The 14,413-nt window shown below is 47.5% G+C and overlaps 1 protein-coding gene across 23 annotated transcripts in view; it reads right to left on the bottom strand.

The window, feature by feature from the left end:
- SCRIB (scribble planar cell polarity protein) overlaps window positions 1–14,413 on the bottom strand; it is a 551,765-nt gene that overhangs the window by 225,262 nt on the left and 312,090 nt on the right. For all 23 annotated transcript variants that reach the window (XR_011201023.1, XM_069220949.1, XM_069220942.1 and 20 more), the window contains 2 exons: window positions 12,087–12,413; window positions 366–446 (listed from right to left, as the gene is read on the bottom strand). Coding sequence is in view for 22 of the 23 variants with exons in the window: in XM_069220949.1 (XP_069077050.1) it covers window positions 366–446; window positions 12,087–12,413 (408 nt within the window). In the remaining variant the exon portion in view is untranslated. The remainder of the gene's footprint in view (window positions 1–365; window positions 447–12,086; window positions 12,414–14,413) is intronic.

The raw sequence follows: 14,413 nt of genomic DNA on the forward strand, positions 1-14,413 counted from the left end.
TGGTCTAAAGTGCACAGAAAGAGAAAAGACTGGTATAAAACAAAGACGGGTAAGATAATAAAAGCCCAACCTCAGCTGGGTGGAAGAAAGACAAAAGCAACAGGCATAAGCAGAGCAAGTACTCACAAAGGCAAAAGGATATATGACAAACTAGGGGTGATGCCTGACAGAACAGACCCAACCATGGAGTTGCAAATCCAAGAGTACGAACATGCAGCCATGCAAGCGCCACACGTTATTTAGTCACTTCAATTCTTACGTTGTAGAGATGTGATGAGCGTGTACATTCACTGGAAACCTGAGGAAGGGGGAGCGAGTATGACATGTCAGCAACCCTGAAAGAAGCATGCAGCTGAAATACTCACCGACATAACCCGGTCTCCCACGCTGAGAGCACCATCTCTATGAGCAGCTCCGCCCTCCGCTATCCGCGAGATGAAAATTCCCTATAAAAAAAAGAGGGAAACCTTGGTCAAATTCATAGAACCTGGCTGCATAAAAGTACTGTAAAGAGCAAGCAGGGACAAGAGTTTGCATAATGATATGGTCAAGAACTAAGAAGGGAGGCAGAGGTAGCAGAACCTGTTGGGCAGACATGGAGAGTTGGTTGCCATGTTACAAATTCCTAGATTTACAGGGGTAAGTCATCTGCACTGTGCTCAACAGTTATTAAGAATCATGTGAATTGAACTTTACTGCTGAAGGGGTTCCCAGACCGCTATGGAAGTCCATGACCACCGCTTAAAGTATGTCACTGCTGTCTGAAAAGAGCACCAGCACTTTAGTACGAGACACCGGTCATACAAACCAATTCTGCACTATACGGAACACATGTGAGCATCACCCACTGAACAGAAGAGATCCTTCCAGGACCAAGGACAGTGTTATTAACAGACACTGCCGCACTCAGAAAGTCCATATATAAATCAGTCTTTCAGTTGAAAACAGTTGCAAAATGATCCTTTATTAGAAGCCATCAGCATAGGTCCTTCGAGTGATCAACATTCCTTAACCACAGCCATCGTACTTAGTTGGATCAACATCTTTGCATAAGCAAGCCAACACGTGTTTCGTCACAACAAGTGACTTTTTCAAAGGTGTGGTCCGGAAAGTACCAAATGTATATAGAAAGAAGATAGACTATGCTTCAGAAATATGGTTGTGAGTAATTCTTTCATGGTAGTCACAAGGAAGAAAAGTGGCAGCTATGTGAGACCATGAGAAGTCTCAAATCTCAGAGTACATGCAGAGGAAAGTGCTGGTGTGGAGATGAGTAAGAGCTGTTTAACAGTGTGTAACACTGAACTGAGAAACAAAAATGAGCCCTTTCAGAACCTAAGTACAACTTTGGAATCACCTTATAGAAATCAATGAAAGGGTGAGGCACTGAACCATATCACACGGTCAAACTCACAATAGAGTTTGCTCAGGTACTGAACTTGACTGCAACCAACATCCCCTGCTCATCCATTCTGAAACATCTGTCAAAATATTTTTCTCAAAATCAAGCTATCATGTGCGAAACCAAGTCACCCATAACACTGGAAAGCAAACAGCGCTAATGTGCCCTCAATAGACTTGTCATAAAGGATGTACAAAACATTTCAAGCCGTTGCACCAGTGGTATTGATGTCAGTTCACATTTGTTTGCAATTTATACTTAAGCCCTTATTTATTTCACAGAAAGTCTACAGACAGATGGGAAAAACTTAACCATGACAGAAAAAACAGTGCTGCAACTGTGGCAACAGAACCGAAGGGCGGAAGTACAAGTGGTGAAACAACATCTGTAGCAGACGAGCAAAGGTGACCTGTTGGGGATAAGACGTACAGAGTGAAAAAATAAGAAAAAAAGATGAGACCCAGTGACGGGTGGAGTAACTGATCAACAATATTGCCTTCAAGTGGCATATTACCATGGGTGAATCCGCACTTAGGGTAGGAGGGTCAGCGCTAGAACCAATCAGACATACAGCAAAAGGTGCAAAAATTATATGTGGAAGAGCAAGAGGGTCTGCAAAAAAGACAAGCAAGTCATATTACAAAGGGGATAAGTCAACAGACAAAAAGCTGGGCAAGGGGGGCACAACAAGGCCAAAAGGCATGGAAAAAGAAAGGCTAAAACAGGCAGATGAAAGTAAAAAACACAAGAAGAAGCCAAAGAAAGAGGACTATGAAAATATATAGTGAGAGAACAAAGGGACATGAAAAGAACTGAACACAAAAAGCAAAACAAACATGTGCTGTTGAGAACTAAAAGAGCACTACAGCACAATGGACACCATTGGAAGCAGCACTGTCAGACCAAAGGAGTAGTTAAAGAACTAAGGAGAGGTAGAGCAAGACGGCTACAGGAAAAAAAATGTAAGAGCAGCAAAGGGGTCCTGACAAACACTAACTAAAAGTACTGCATAAACAAGAACTAACAAGTAAAGAGAGGGCAGAATAAGAGCCAAGAATTAAAGTGCTAAAGGACCACAGACCGTCACTGTGGTGTACCACTTGTTAGTTTACCTTGTCACATACTGTTTGCTGGTACTTTGTCAATTGTCACTGCATTACCAGGTGTTATGTTGCCTTGCCAATAAACAAAGACTAAAAAAATAAAACAGAGTTGTGCATGGCACATGTCCAAGGGGAAGCAACATGTTGAGTGCTACGTTCTCAAGGGCTCGTCATTGTGTGGAAAACCAATATAAACTGAGTGTTTATTTTTACCAGAGGGGGTCGGGTACAGGTAGAAAACATTGTGCCTCTCACTATTATAGTGAAGGACACCAACAAATCAGTCTACCAAAGACTGAATATGTTCAATTCTGCATGATGGCAGTTACACAACTGGCACATACACAGTAACACTAATCCCTGCAGGAACTAAAGGAAGCGAGCCACCAGATGTGAATAAACAGAGCGATATCCAGAAGTGCCAAAAACTTAGCCATGCAGGGACTTCTGGTCCTTCCACTGTAAGGTCTGTGAGGAACCCAGTGGGATAACATTGCCACACAGGTTTGTGTTCACTGAGCTTTGCACGGCTTGTGCATTAACCTATGTATAACTTGGTGTTTAGCACTTTCATGTACACTAGCTGCATTGCTTTTCTATGTGAGTCAGTGCTGTGTAACCTCAGGGAAAGATCAGTTTTGTGAGCCTAATCACAGGACAACGAGGCACAAGACTTCTATGGGGGGTTGGAAAAGTTGAGCCAAGAGTCCCTTTTTTATTTTTTATGGCCTTTCCCAATTTCTTCCTCCAGTGACCTCAACGATCTACAAGACCATTAGAGTTGCTACACATGGATACTATGGTTCATTAACTGAGGCATGCTCTGCAGATATGAGGGTATATTAAATATCTGCTCCCCATCCTCAGCGAAAGTGGATAATGACCAATCAACCCTAGTTGTAAAGTGCCATGATGGCAGCGACCATAGTGCAGGAGAACAGATCTTTAACCTGCAGTCCTGCTGGAGGGGCTGATCACCACTTCTCCTCCAACTGTCTACCCCTAATATCTGGGGACTTTATCCCATTAATGTGTGGGATGGATATGGGTAACTTCTCTGTGCATGGTAGGTGTTTAACTGCATGGAGTTTATCCATAGGCACCATCATAGGCATGGCTGTACAAGATGAAGCAAAGAAACACTAATGATGGACGGATTGCAGAACCAATCAGACATTCAGCCCCAGTCACAGATCTGGGTTTAATCTATCAACTCTTTTGCTCACCATGCCACCCCATTTTGGACCCAGCTATATGCAAATCAGTCTTGACCCTGTCCCACATGGGAACAGTCCAGCCCGAACTGCCAGGCCAGGTCCTCCTGGACCAGACACAGGCATCCTAGGACCAGTTTCAGGGCATCACCCTTCTTCAGCCAGGCTAGCTTGAATCCAGTGGCATAGTGAGCCTGGGACCCACATCTTGCCCATTAACAGCTGCCTGCCACAGGACCTCCAGGAAACTGCCTCACACTCCAAGGTCTGTGTAATCCAATGAAGAGCTCTGCTGTGCAATAATGCTTCTTGGAAGGTCTGTGCAACCTGCGGGCTAGCTGTAAATTTTTACAACCCAACCAAGCATTTGCAATGTAATAGGTCTCGCATTTTCTTGAGTTAGAGCTACTGGCTTTGTAAATTCGGAACTGGACTTTTCTTACCACAAATAGGTCAACCCTGTCTAATAATTTTGTCTTTTCCTGCCATGTTTTGGTGGTCACTGGCGGCTACTGACATCAGAAATCACAAGCCCTTAAGGAGAGCCGAGGAAATGACTGCACTACCTTGCGTTGTGTAAACACCTGAACAGAAATTGGAAAATAAGGTTGGAAAAGTATTTTCTTTTTATTGTAACAGAATGGAAAGCCTTGCAAGCATTATTGCCTTGCATTTCAAAACATAGCAGCCTAAAAAGATTTATGGCCCCAATAAAGGAGATAAGCAATGCCCTGTGTGTGATGTTGTGAGTGCTGGCAGGGAGGGGCCCTGGAGAGAGAGATTTGAGATGCGATGCAAGGCTGTAGGAAAATGCCCTTGTTGGCATGGACGCCCGCGGCCCGAGTCCAGGTGGCCCAACTGACTGGAGCTGGTCTCTAAACAATTCTGAGCAGGTGCCCACCGTGGGTTCACCCCTCCAGTCCACCACGACGACACCTGCAGACTGAATCTGGAGGGCCCCCCTGACCACGACAGAACCAGATGAAGATTCCCGATGCCAAAAGGTACCCCTGCACCTGCAGCCACCTGGCCTTGGGGAATCAGACCTTCGGTGCAGCAATGTCCATCAGGTGGACCCCCCTCCTTGTCCAGCCTTTGGTTTCCCGGAACCGAACCTGTGGACTTCACCTGCAGCATCTTTGTGGGCCCCGGGGTCCCCCTATAGGAAAGAATTGGGAGACCGATGTTGTGTTTGCATCCTGCCGCCCCTGTGCCGTTGAGAGTGTGTGTTTGGTGCTGACCTGCGGCCCCCACCACCCCAGTGCTCCTCTAAACCCCGCAGGTCTGCCCTCCAAAGAAGCGGGTGCTTACCTGCAAGCAGGCCTGATTCCAATTGCCCCCAGTCTCCATAGGAGCCCATGTTAAATTTGCCTAATCTTTGACCTCTGCACCCGGCCGGCCCTGTGTTGCTGGTGGTGGGTTGGGGTTAACTTGAACCCCAACTTGTGGACTTCCTAACCCCCGGAACAATTGATCTGTAAGTCTTGTACTTATCGTCAAATCGTACTAACGTTTCTTCCTCTCAGGAACTGTTCTGAAAATTGCACTGTGTAAACTTTTAAAACAGATTATTGCAATTTATTCGAAAACTGTATAGCTTGGCAATTCTACACAAAGTGGTATTGATACATATATGGAATACTTATTTATTCATGTACTTACCTGCAACTTGAATCTTGTGGTTCTAGAAATAAATGAACAACAGATATTTTTGCTATATAAAAACCATTGGTCTGGAGTTAGTCCTTGAGTGTGCTTCCCCTATTGCTTGTGTGTGTATAACAAATGCTTTAAACTACCCTCTGATAAGTCTAACTGCTCGACCACACTACCACAAAGGAGAGCATTGGTATAATCTACTTTAGCCTCTGATAAGCCTCTGGGGAACCCCTGGACTGTGCACACTATACCTTATTTTGATATAGTGTTTACAGAGCCCGCTTCCTACAGAAGCTAAGCAAGTTTCACATCATTGCTTGTAAGTTTAGCTACATTTTACTAGAAAGGGCATATTGTAGCTTTCGTGAGCTAAACAAGCTTATTTTAGGAGGCAGAGGTAAACGAGGACAGCACTGGAATAAAGCCAAAAAAATGTCAGCGACAGGGAGGAGATGGGAAGAACGGAGTGCTGCAATAAAACGCAGGCAGCTACTAGCTTAAAACACCCACAGTGAAAGAGGAGCACCAAAGAAATGTAAAAAAAAGAGTCCGTCACAGCAACAGATAAAGAAACCAAAGTGGAATAATACAGTTATTGGCCTCTGCTCTGAAAGAGAAAAAGGAGGGAGAAAGGCAGAACTGACCAATAGCGAGCAAGAATTTTTAAAGGACACTGCACCCAACAAAAGAAATCGCTTTGAGCCATAAGAAGTATATTAATATACTAAAAGTATACATAAGGTCAAAAGTTTACGCTCTACCTAAAAATCTGCAAATATCAAAGGTTCTCGTGGGCTAATCCATGCCTATGAAACAGCCTAGTTTAAAAGTAAAGTCAGAACGCCATCCTCAGCATGCGTTACACGAGTAACATGGCTATGTTAACAAAATTATAAAACCTACAACTTCAAGAGTAATAATTCCAGAATACGTCAGACAGGTAGATGTAGCCTTAAAACAGAAACTGTACAAGTAGTTGCAATACTAGACAGGTGATCTAATTCCAGACAGAGATCAAACAGGCAGAAATCAGACAAACAAGGGTAATGCAGGGTAACTGTTCACCCCTGAGAGAGATGGGACAGCCAGAGGTAATCAAACAAGTGAGACTTGTTTCCATACAGCGCTTCATATTACACATCTGAGTTTCTAAACGCTGTACGTAAAAGATGTCCCTATTACCCAGATTTATAGCACTCAATTTATTGGCCTACGAAGGATGAAACGCTTAGTCCGACTTGCTGGGATTTGTACTCGTGTCTTCCTATCACTGTATGCATCAAGGGCGAACGTACAGCTCATGGAGTCATCCTCCAAGGAAGGCATCACCCCTGCTGTGCATCGAATAGAAATCAGGGGGGCTGGTGCCTTCCCAGGCAGCCATGAAACGGTTACATTTATTCTCAGAGAGAAATCGGACAGTTACAGGCGACCAAACGTAAATCGGAGTAGATTTAACACAGGATAATGTCATCTCCGTCGCATCTATGTTGGCAGAAATGACATCAGCAAACAGAACCTCACACGGGTAAATATAATCTCCGAGATTAGAGCGGTAACACAATGTTCAGAGATCGGACACAATCCCGGAGAGGTGAATACAACTCGGAGAAGAAACAGGTAGTTGTAATCTTGGCCTCAATACAAGAGTGATCCAGCAATCAAGGAATTCGATCCACTGGGGCGCACAGCTGCTGCCGTCTTCATGCGTGCAGCTGAAGTGTGCCATGCGTAAAATAACCTGGAAGCCAAGGAGAAAGTCCAGGTGTTAAGAACGGAGCGATCGTGGGCACCGTGGACACTGGGCGAGACCCCTGCTGAACCAAAAGCGGGGAAACCTCGGACCCCTCAGGACGAGCCGGGGAGGGGGATACAAACATGAAGAGGGGGGTCACATCCCACCAGTGACACAGAAGCCAGATAACAGGACAGGCACCCCGAGCACCCTCACACGCGGCCGCGTACCTGTGCGGCGGCGGAGCCGGGCGCTCTCTCCACAGGCTGGACCGTGCGCTCCCGCGGGGCCTCCGAGCTCTGGTCTCCGCTCACCCGAAGTTCACAAGCACCTGACCTGACTCAGCACGGATCCCAAAATACAACCACAACCTCCGAGCCAAAGAGCGGCGGATCACCTTACCGCCGTCACCTCTGTGCGCTGCATGTCAAACCAGAGGAGAGGCCTCTGCCTAGGGCCACGGTAGATATGTACTAGAGGGCCCTGCAGACCACATTAACACCCCCAACCGTGTGCGCACTGCAAGTCAAACCAGAGGAGAGGCCTCTGCCTAGGGCCACGGTATATCTGTACCAGAGGGCCCTGGGGACCACATTACCACCTCCAACCGTGTGCGCACTGCAAGTCAAACCAGAGGAGACGCCTCTGCCTAGGGCCACGGTAGATATGTACTAGAGGGCCCTGCAGACCACATTACCACCCCCAACCGTGTGCGCACTGCAAGTCAAACCAGAGGAGAGGCCTCTGCCTAGGGCCACGGTATATCTGTACCAGAGGGCCCTGGGGACCACATTACCACCTCCAACCGTGTGCGCACTGCAAGTCAAACCAGAGGAGAGGCCTCTGCCTAGGGCCACGGTATATCTGTACCAGAGGGCCCTGGGGACCACATTACCACCTCCAACCGTGTGCGCACTGCAAGTCAAACCAGAGGAGACGCCTCTGCCTAGGGCCACGGTAGATATGTACTAGAGGGCCCTGCAGACCACATTAACACCCCCAACCGTGTGCGCACTGCAAGTCAAACCAGAGGAGAGGCCTCTGCCTAGGGCCACGGTATATCTGTACCAGAGGGCCCTGGGGACCACATTACCACCTCCAACCGTGTGCGCACTGCAAGTCAAACCAGAGGAGACGCCTCTGCCTAGGGCCACGGTAGATATGTACTAGAGGGCCCTGCAGACCACATTACCACCCCCAACCGTGTGCGCACTGCAAGTCAAACCAGAGGAGAGGCCTCTGCCTAGGGCCACGGTATATCTGTACCAGAGGGCCCTGGGGACCACATTACCACCTCCAACCGTGTGCGCACTGCAAGTCAAACCAGAGGAGAGGCCTCTGCCTAGGGCCACGGTATATCTGTACCAGAGGGCCCTGGGGACCACATTACCACCTCCAACCATGTGCGCACTGCAAGTCAAACCAGAGGAGACGCCTCTGCCTAGGGCCACGGTAGATATGTACCGGCAGAGGGCCCCGCGGACCACATTACCACCTCCAACAGTGCGCGCACTGCAAGCCAAACCAAGAGAGATCTTTAAAACCATCCAATCTCTGCTTTAAATATGTAAATCTGTGGCGCTGTGTGTGGTTGTGAATAAAACCTATCTGCCCACTTTGCGAGCACTATGCCTTACTTTGTTTCGTTGTTTTTTTTTGGGGGGGGGGGGGTGCACTTTGGAATAGAAACAATGTCAGAAAAATACATTTGCAGCCAAAGTTTCTCTTTCTTTTTTGGATCCATTCCACAGGGGAACAAATAAAGGAAAGGAGAGGAGAGAGAGGGTAAGAGACATTTGTTGTAGTCATGGTTTTCAGCAAGTGAGGAGGAATAATGTCCGCTAAGCATGGAATTGCGCACCGTGCTGATACGCGAGCTGAGGAGCAAACCTAAAAGTGTGAGCAGGAAGGAACATACCTAAAACAAGTAGTGTGGTGGGAGGGGTGAGGTGGAGAGGCACAGGGAGATTAAGTGACGGCACTACAAATGAAGTGGTAATTTATATTAAGTTAAAAGAAAAAAACAAGCAGAGACCTCTGAGGGGTTCCGGGGGCGGGGGAGTGGTGAGAGGGTCCGGAGGGGATGGCACAGAGAGATTGAGTGACATCAAACGGCTTCACTAGTGATCAGGGAGAAGATAACCAACAAAACACAAACACGCTCCTAAAGTAAACAAGCTGCTGGGCATTGCACTGAGCGCAAAGAGCAGTGTGTGACGCACGCCCCCACCCACAAGGCACTGCCTCCGCCTGCGGGACAACCAAAAGGAACCATTAGTGGCTTCGCCATGGGAGGGAACAAAACACACAAAGGAGGGACAATTACATGTGGTACATCAATAAAATGAGAGAGAGCACAGGGAGAGCAGGCGCCACGAGCAGGAAACAACTCGCAATGGTGAAAATGAAAGCGGGCGTGTAGTTAAAAGGCGCAAAACCCACGATGCAAATACCAACCGAAACATGAGACATGGCACAGGGAGAGCAGGCGCCACGAGCAGGAAACACACAATGGTGAAAATGAAAGCAGACGCAGCGTTAAAAGGCGCAAAACCCACGATGCAAATACCAACCGAAACATGAGACATGGCACAGGGAGAGCAGGCGCCACGAGCAAGAAACACACAATGGTGAAAATGAAAGCAGACGCAGCGTTGAAAGGTGCACAGCCTCCAAAGTAAAACAATACTTTAACCTGCGATGTAAACAAACGAGTAAGACATGGAGGAGGGAGGAAAGTCTTGGAATGCACAGCAAATGTGACCATATAAGATTTACAACCCCGTTTACAGCAGAGCTCAGAAAGATAAGCACTTCTCTCCAGTGCTCCAGATGAAAGATCAAAGTAGCCTCTGAACACATCTTAAAATGGTGAGCAGTGTATTTAGAAAGTAATTGGTGCAATCTCCTGGAAGGAGACAGAAAAGAAAAAAAGGTGGGGCAAATAGTAATATTATCCAGTAGCAAGCAAAGATTTTTTAAGGACACTGGCATACACAAATCACAATGAAAAGGTGGCGCTGAGCCTCACAAACCATCTACAACAGGTCGCTAAGCAACAGTGCAAGCGCTGGCTAGGCTCGACCTAAACACAAATGGGGGGCACCGCAGATGATAATTAATTCATTTGGATAAGAAGTTACACCTCTTATTCACAGTGTTTAGAAATAGTGGAAGTGAAGTGTGGAACGCCATACTGGAAACAAGTTGTTCTCAAAAAGGTAGAGAATATTTTTTGAGGTTGGAGCATTCGAAGAAACAGTTGTGTGAAATATTTTATTTACTTTTTGAGGTTTGAGGCAGGGGCATGCTCTCGACCATGAAGAATGGTTTTGCTTGGCTGCTGCAGTTCAACAGCGGTTATGTGGTTCCTTGTGCAACAACTTTGGTTATTCCTCTCTTTGATCCTACAGCAGGATGAGTTGTGGGATACAGTATTAATGCGAACATTACACATCTGGTAGAAACCATCCCTACATTGAAAAAAGCTCTTGGCTACTAATCCAAGACTGGCTGGACTGCTCAGAATGCTCAGGCATGGACGTAATTTAGGAGTCGCGGCTGCGCCCTTGCTACCCTGGCACTGCCTTTGCGACCACTGGCCTCGGAGGTGGCAAAATCAGTCGCAGGCACACGAGGGAAGCCCCAGTTTACTAGTTTTTTTGTCAATTCCTTATTACATTAATAGAGAATAATATGTTATTATTCACAATTGGTGTAATAATGAATGAATTACAATTTGCTGGAATATGTCCCTCCCTGGGAGATGAGGTAAGTAAAAAAATGACTTTAAATGTATGCGCTATTGCAGGTGAGAGTAGGTTCAAGTGACAATGAGTGTGTGTATATGTGTAAATGTGTGTGTATGAATGCTTGTGTGAGTGAAAGTAAAGATTAAATGGCGTGTGATGTCACCTCTCCTACCCCTGGCATTTTGGTGAATTGACGTTCATTGATGCAGGTCCCCCTGACTGCTATAAAGCCATCGCAAGGAGAAACACAATACCTTAACTTGTACATGAAAAGGATATTCTAAGACAGGTTTGAGTTCAGCGGCCTTCCAAAGCCTCAGTCTGGTGCTTCTGAGATCACAGAATTCCTTGGTGACTTGTGCAATCCTAATAATGTATGCAGGGGGGTACTTTATGTCATGTAATACATTGCAGCCAGGTAATATCTGTGTAAACTCCGACCCTTTAGATGCTGCAAAGTCTCTAGCAACCTTCAATCCTGGTATGCCAGAAATGCTGTTGGATATGTATTGAAAAGGAAGGTGTCATTCTATTTTTAAACTTTCTTGCCGGTGAACCTCTCTACAATTCAGAAACTAGCTAACAGAGAAACATTTAATGTGCGGAAGCATTCATTTTTTTTCTAGTGTGATGCTACTATAAACAAAGGAGCTTACGGGGCAATGCACACATGAACCATTTTACAACCAACCCTTCAGCATTAAAGTGAATTACACTGACCTGCTCCCACAATTTACTTTCAATATAAATTAGCAAAGATTTAAGAACGTGGCGATTGTTAAGCCATTCAATGGTCACATCATGTAGAGGAAACAGGCTGGAGGGAGAATGCCTTGAATTGCTGAATGAATACTGACTGATGAATTTCGATTATATATGGAGTAAGTGGCCTCTACTAGACTTTAACATATACAGCAAGTCATGCAAGAGTTTCAGTGACATTATGTGGGTAGCTGGCCACATACAGTTCCTCTCAGCGGCCACAATGACTGGACTATAATGTACAGCAGCGGATGCTTCAATCTCACATGCAGTTGTAAAACACTAAAACTACACACTGTACAATATAGGATTTTACTTTTACGTTTGGAAATGCATCTTTAGTGCAGAGAAATAAATGCAACTTTGAACTGGGGATGCGGACTCTGGATGCCCAGGGCCTGCGAAATCAGGGAGCCCCACCCTGAGAATGCACTTGTCTGGAGGCCAGAGTGTACTCACCGCGTCTCCCGCTCGGTATGGCGTGGAGCCCTTGCCCCCCGCGATGCTGAAGCCCAGACCCTTCTCGTTGCGCACGAGGCAGGTGGAGAAGCGTCGCGTGGGCACCGCCGCCGCCGGCTCGTCCTCCGTCTCCTCCGGGAAGCACATGGCGCTCCAGCGCTCCCGCGGGTAGTAGTCGTCCTCTGGCCGCAGGGGGGTGACGGTGATGGCGTTCTCCGGCTCCACCATCCTCTCCCGCAGCACGGACATGGTGACTGAGGTGCCGGAGCTGCGCAGAGCCTCCACCGCCTTGTGGTGCTCCGCGTTGTGCAGGTCCACGCCGTTCACCTGATGGAGGAAGCAAGAGGGTGAAACTGTGGCCATCCAGAGACAGCGGTCACATCCTGGCAGAGCCTCACCGAGCTTCTGGGGCAGATAAACTGCACTGCCCTGCCTGCTGAACCTCTACTGACAGTGCCTGCGTTGTGTCAGGTGTGCCCGTGCAAGAGAGGGGAGGTCACCATACAGGGAGATACTGGGGGCCACAGCAATGTAACCTTCAGTGCTGGTCTTATTTACAGCCTGTCCAGTGCCTGACACCAGCCGCTCAGAAGGGGACTGGAAGAGATGTTTGTGGAGTAGATAAACTGCACTGCCCTGCCTGCTGAACCCCTACAGACAGTGCCTGTGTTGTGTCAAGAGCAGGCAGGTCACCATACAGTGGTACTGGGGCCCGTAGAAATGTAACCTTCAGTGCTGGTCTTATTTACGGTTGTATGACACAACCAAAGCATCCCGGAACCAGGCGTTTCTTAACAACGCGGTCAGAACCATGACCTCTTCTTTTCCACGCAAGACTTTACCACGCAATTTCATTGTAAAAGTATGCTTAGTAAAGGAATATGTGGAAATGGCATGCATAGTTGTGTTATACATCTACCCCTCTAAACCTAAAAAAACTACTCCAACCTGCCCCACCCCCAACCACCCTGAGGACCAAAACTACCCCCACCCCTAAAAACTCCCCCCGCAAAAAAAAACCCTGGCTCCTGTTTAAATTTAAAAAAACTACTTCAATGTCCTCATCCGCCCTGAGCTCTAAAACCTCCCCTACTACCCAGACCACCCTAATAACTAAAAGTACCCCAACCCCTTCACCCACCTAAGCCCTAAAATTTGAAGTACCCTAACCCCCCACCCCGCCCCTAAAAAACAAACTTCCCGACCCCCCCAAACCCTCTCTAGGCCCTAAATCCACCCCACCACTAAAAACTACCCCAAACCTACCCCAATCCCACTTACCTCACCGCATCCTCTCCTGTTCCTTCCTCACCTCTAAGCACTAAACTACCTGAACACTCCCACCTGCCCTGAGCTCTAAAACCTTCCCCCACCCCTAATAACTAAACTACCCAGACCACCCACCCACCCACGGCCCTAAAAAATAAACTACCCGAGGACCCCACCATTAAAAAATAAACTACCCCCCCCATCCTGAGCCCTAAAACCTTTCCCCACCCCTAATAACTAAACTACCCTGAACCCACCCTAAGCCCCAAAAAAATGACCCAATTCGAAAAAATAAACTACCCCGACCCCACCACCCATCCTAAGCCCTAAATTCACCCTGCCCCTAAAAACTACCCCCCCAACTGTGCCCAAGCCACATCTACCTCACCGCTTCATCTCCAGAACTTCCCTGCTCTGATCTCTGCACCACTGGACCGCTCGCTGCCTTATCTCGGTCTTACCCATGCATAAGCGTGGTTTAGGCACATGCGTGGTTAAGGCAGAGAAAAAGGCAGTCGTGGTTTAGACAAGCGTTGTTCCGCTTGTGTGGCAAGCAGCCGCGTTGTTTAGGACGGTTCTCGTTATTTACAGCGTATCCTGCGGCCTGACACCAGCTACTCAGAAGGAGACTGGAAGAGATGTTTGCGGAGTAGATAAACTGCCCTGCCTGCTGAGCCTCTACAGACAGTGCCTGTGTTGTGTCAGGTGTGCTGCAAGAGAAGGCAGGCAGCTTCACAGTGCTACTGGGGACCACAGAAGCGCAACCTTCATGCTGCGGTTATTTACAACCTGTCCGGTGCCTGCCACCAGCTGCTCAGAAGGGGACTGGAAGGGAGATGTTCGTGGCCCAGTGAATCCATCGACGGAAGATGCCTACGATGGAGTGGTGCGGCTCCCAGACACAGTTAAGCAGTCGACAAGGCAAGAAACAGAAGGTGCCAGTAAGCAAGCGTGTTTTTGCTGCAGAACAGAGAGCCAGGGGTAAAGTCTGAAAGGACCGTGAGCAAATACCCAACTTTTAAGGGTTTAAAATGGCCTTGCTAGATCCTATTTGAGAT

Source organism: Pleurodeles waltl, chromosome 2_2 (genome assembly GCF_031143425.1).
Source record: "Pleurodeles waltl isolate 20211129_DDA chromosome 2_2, aPleWal1.hap1.20221129, whole genome shotgun sequence".
NCBI lineage: Eukaryota > Metazoa > Chordata > Amphibia > Caudata > Salamandridae > Pleurodeles > Pleurodeles waltl.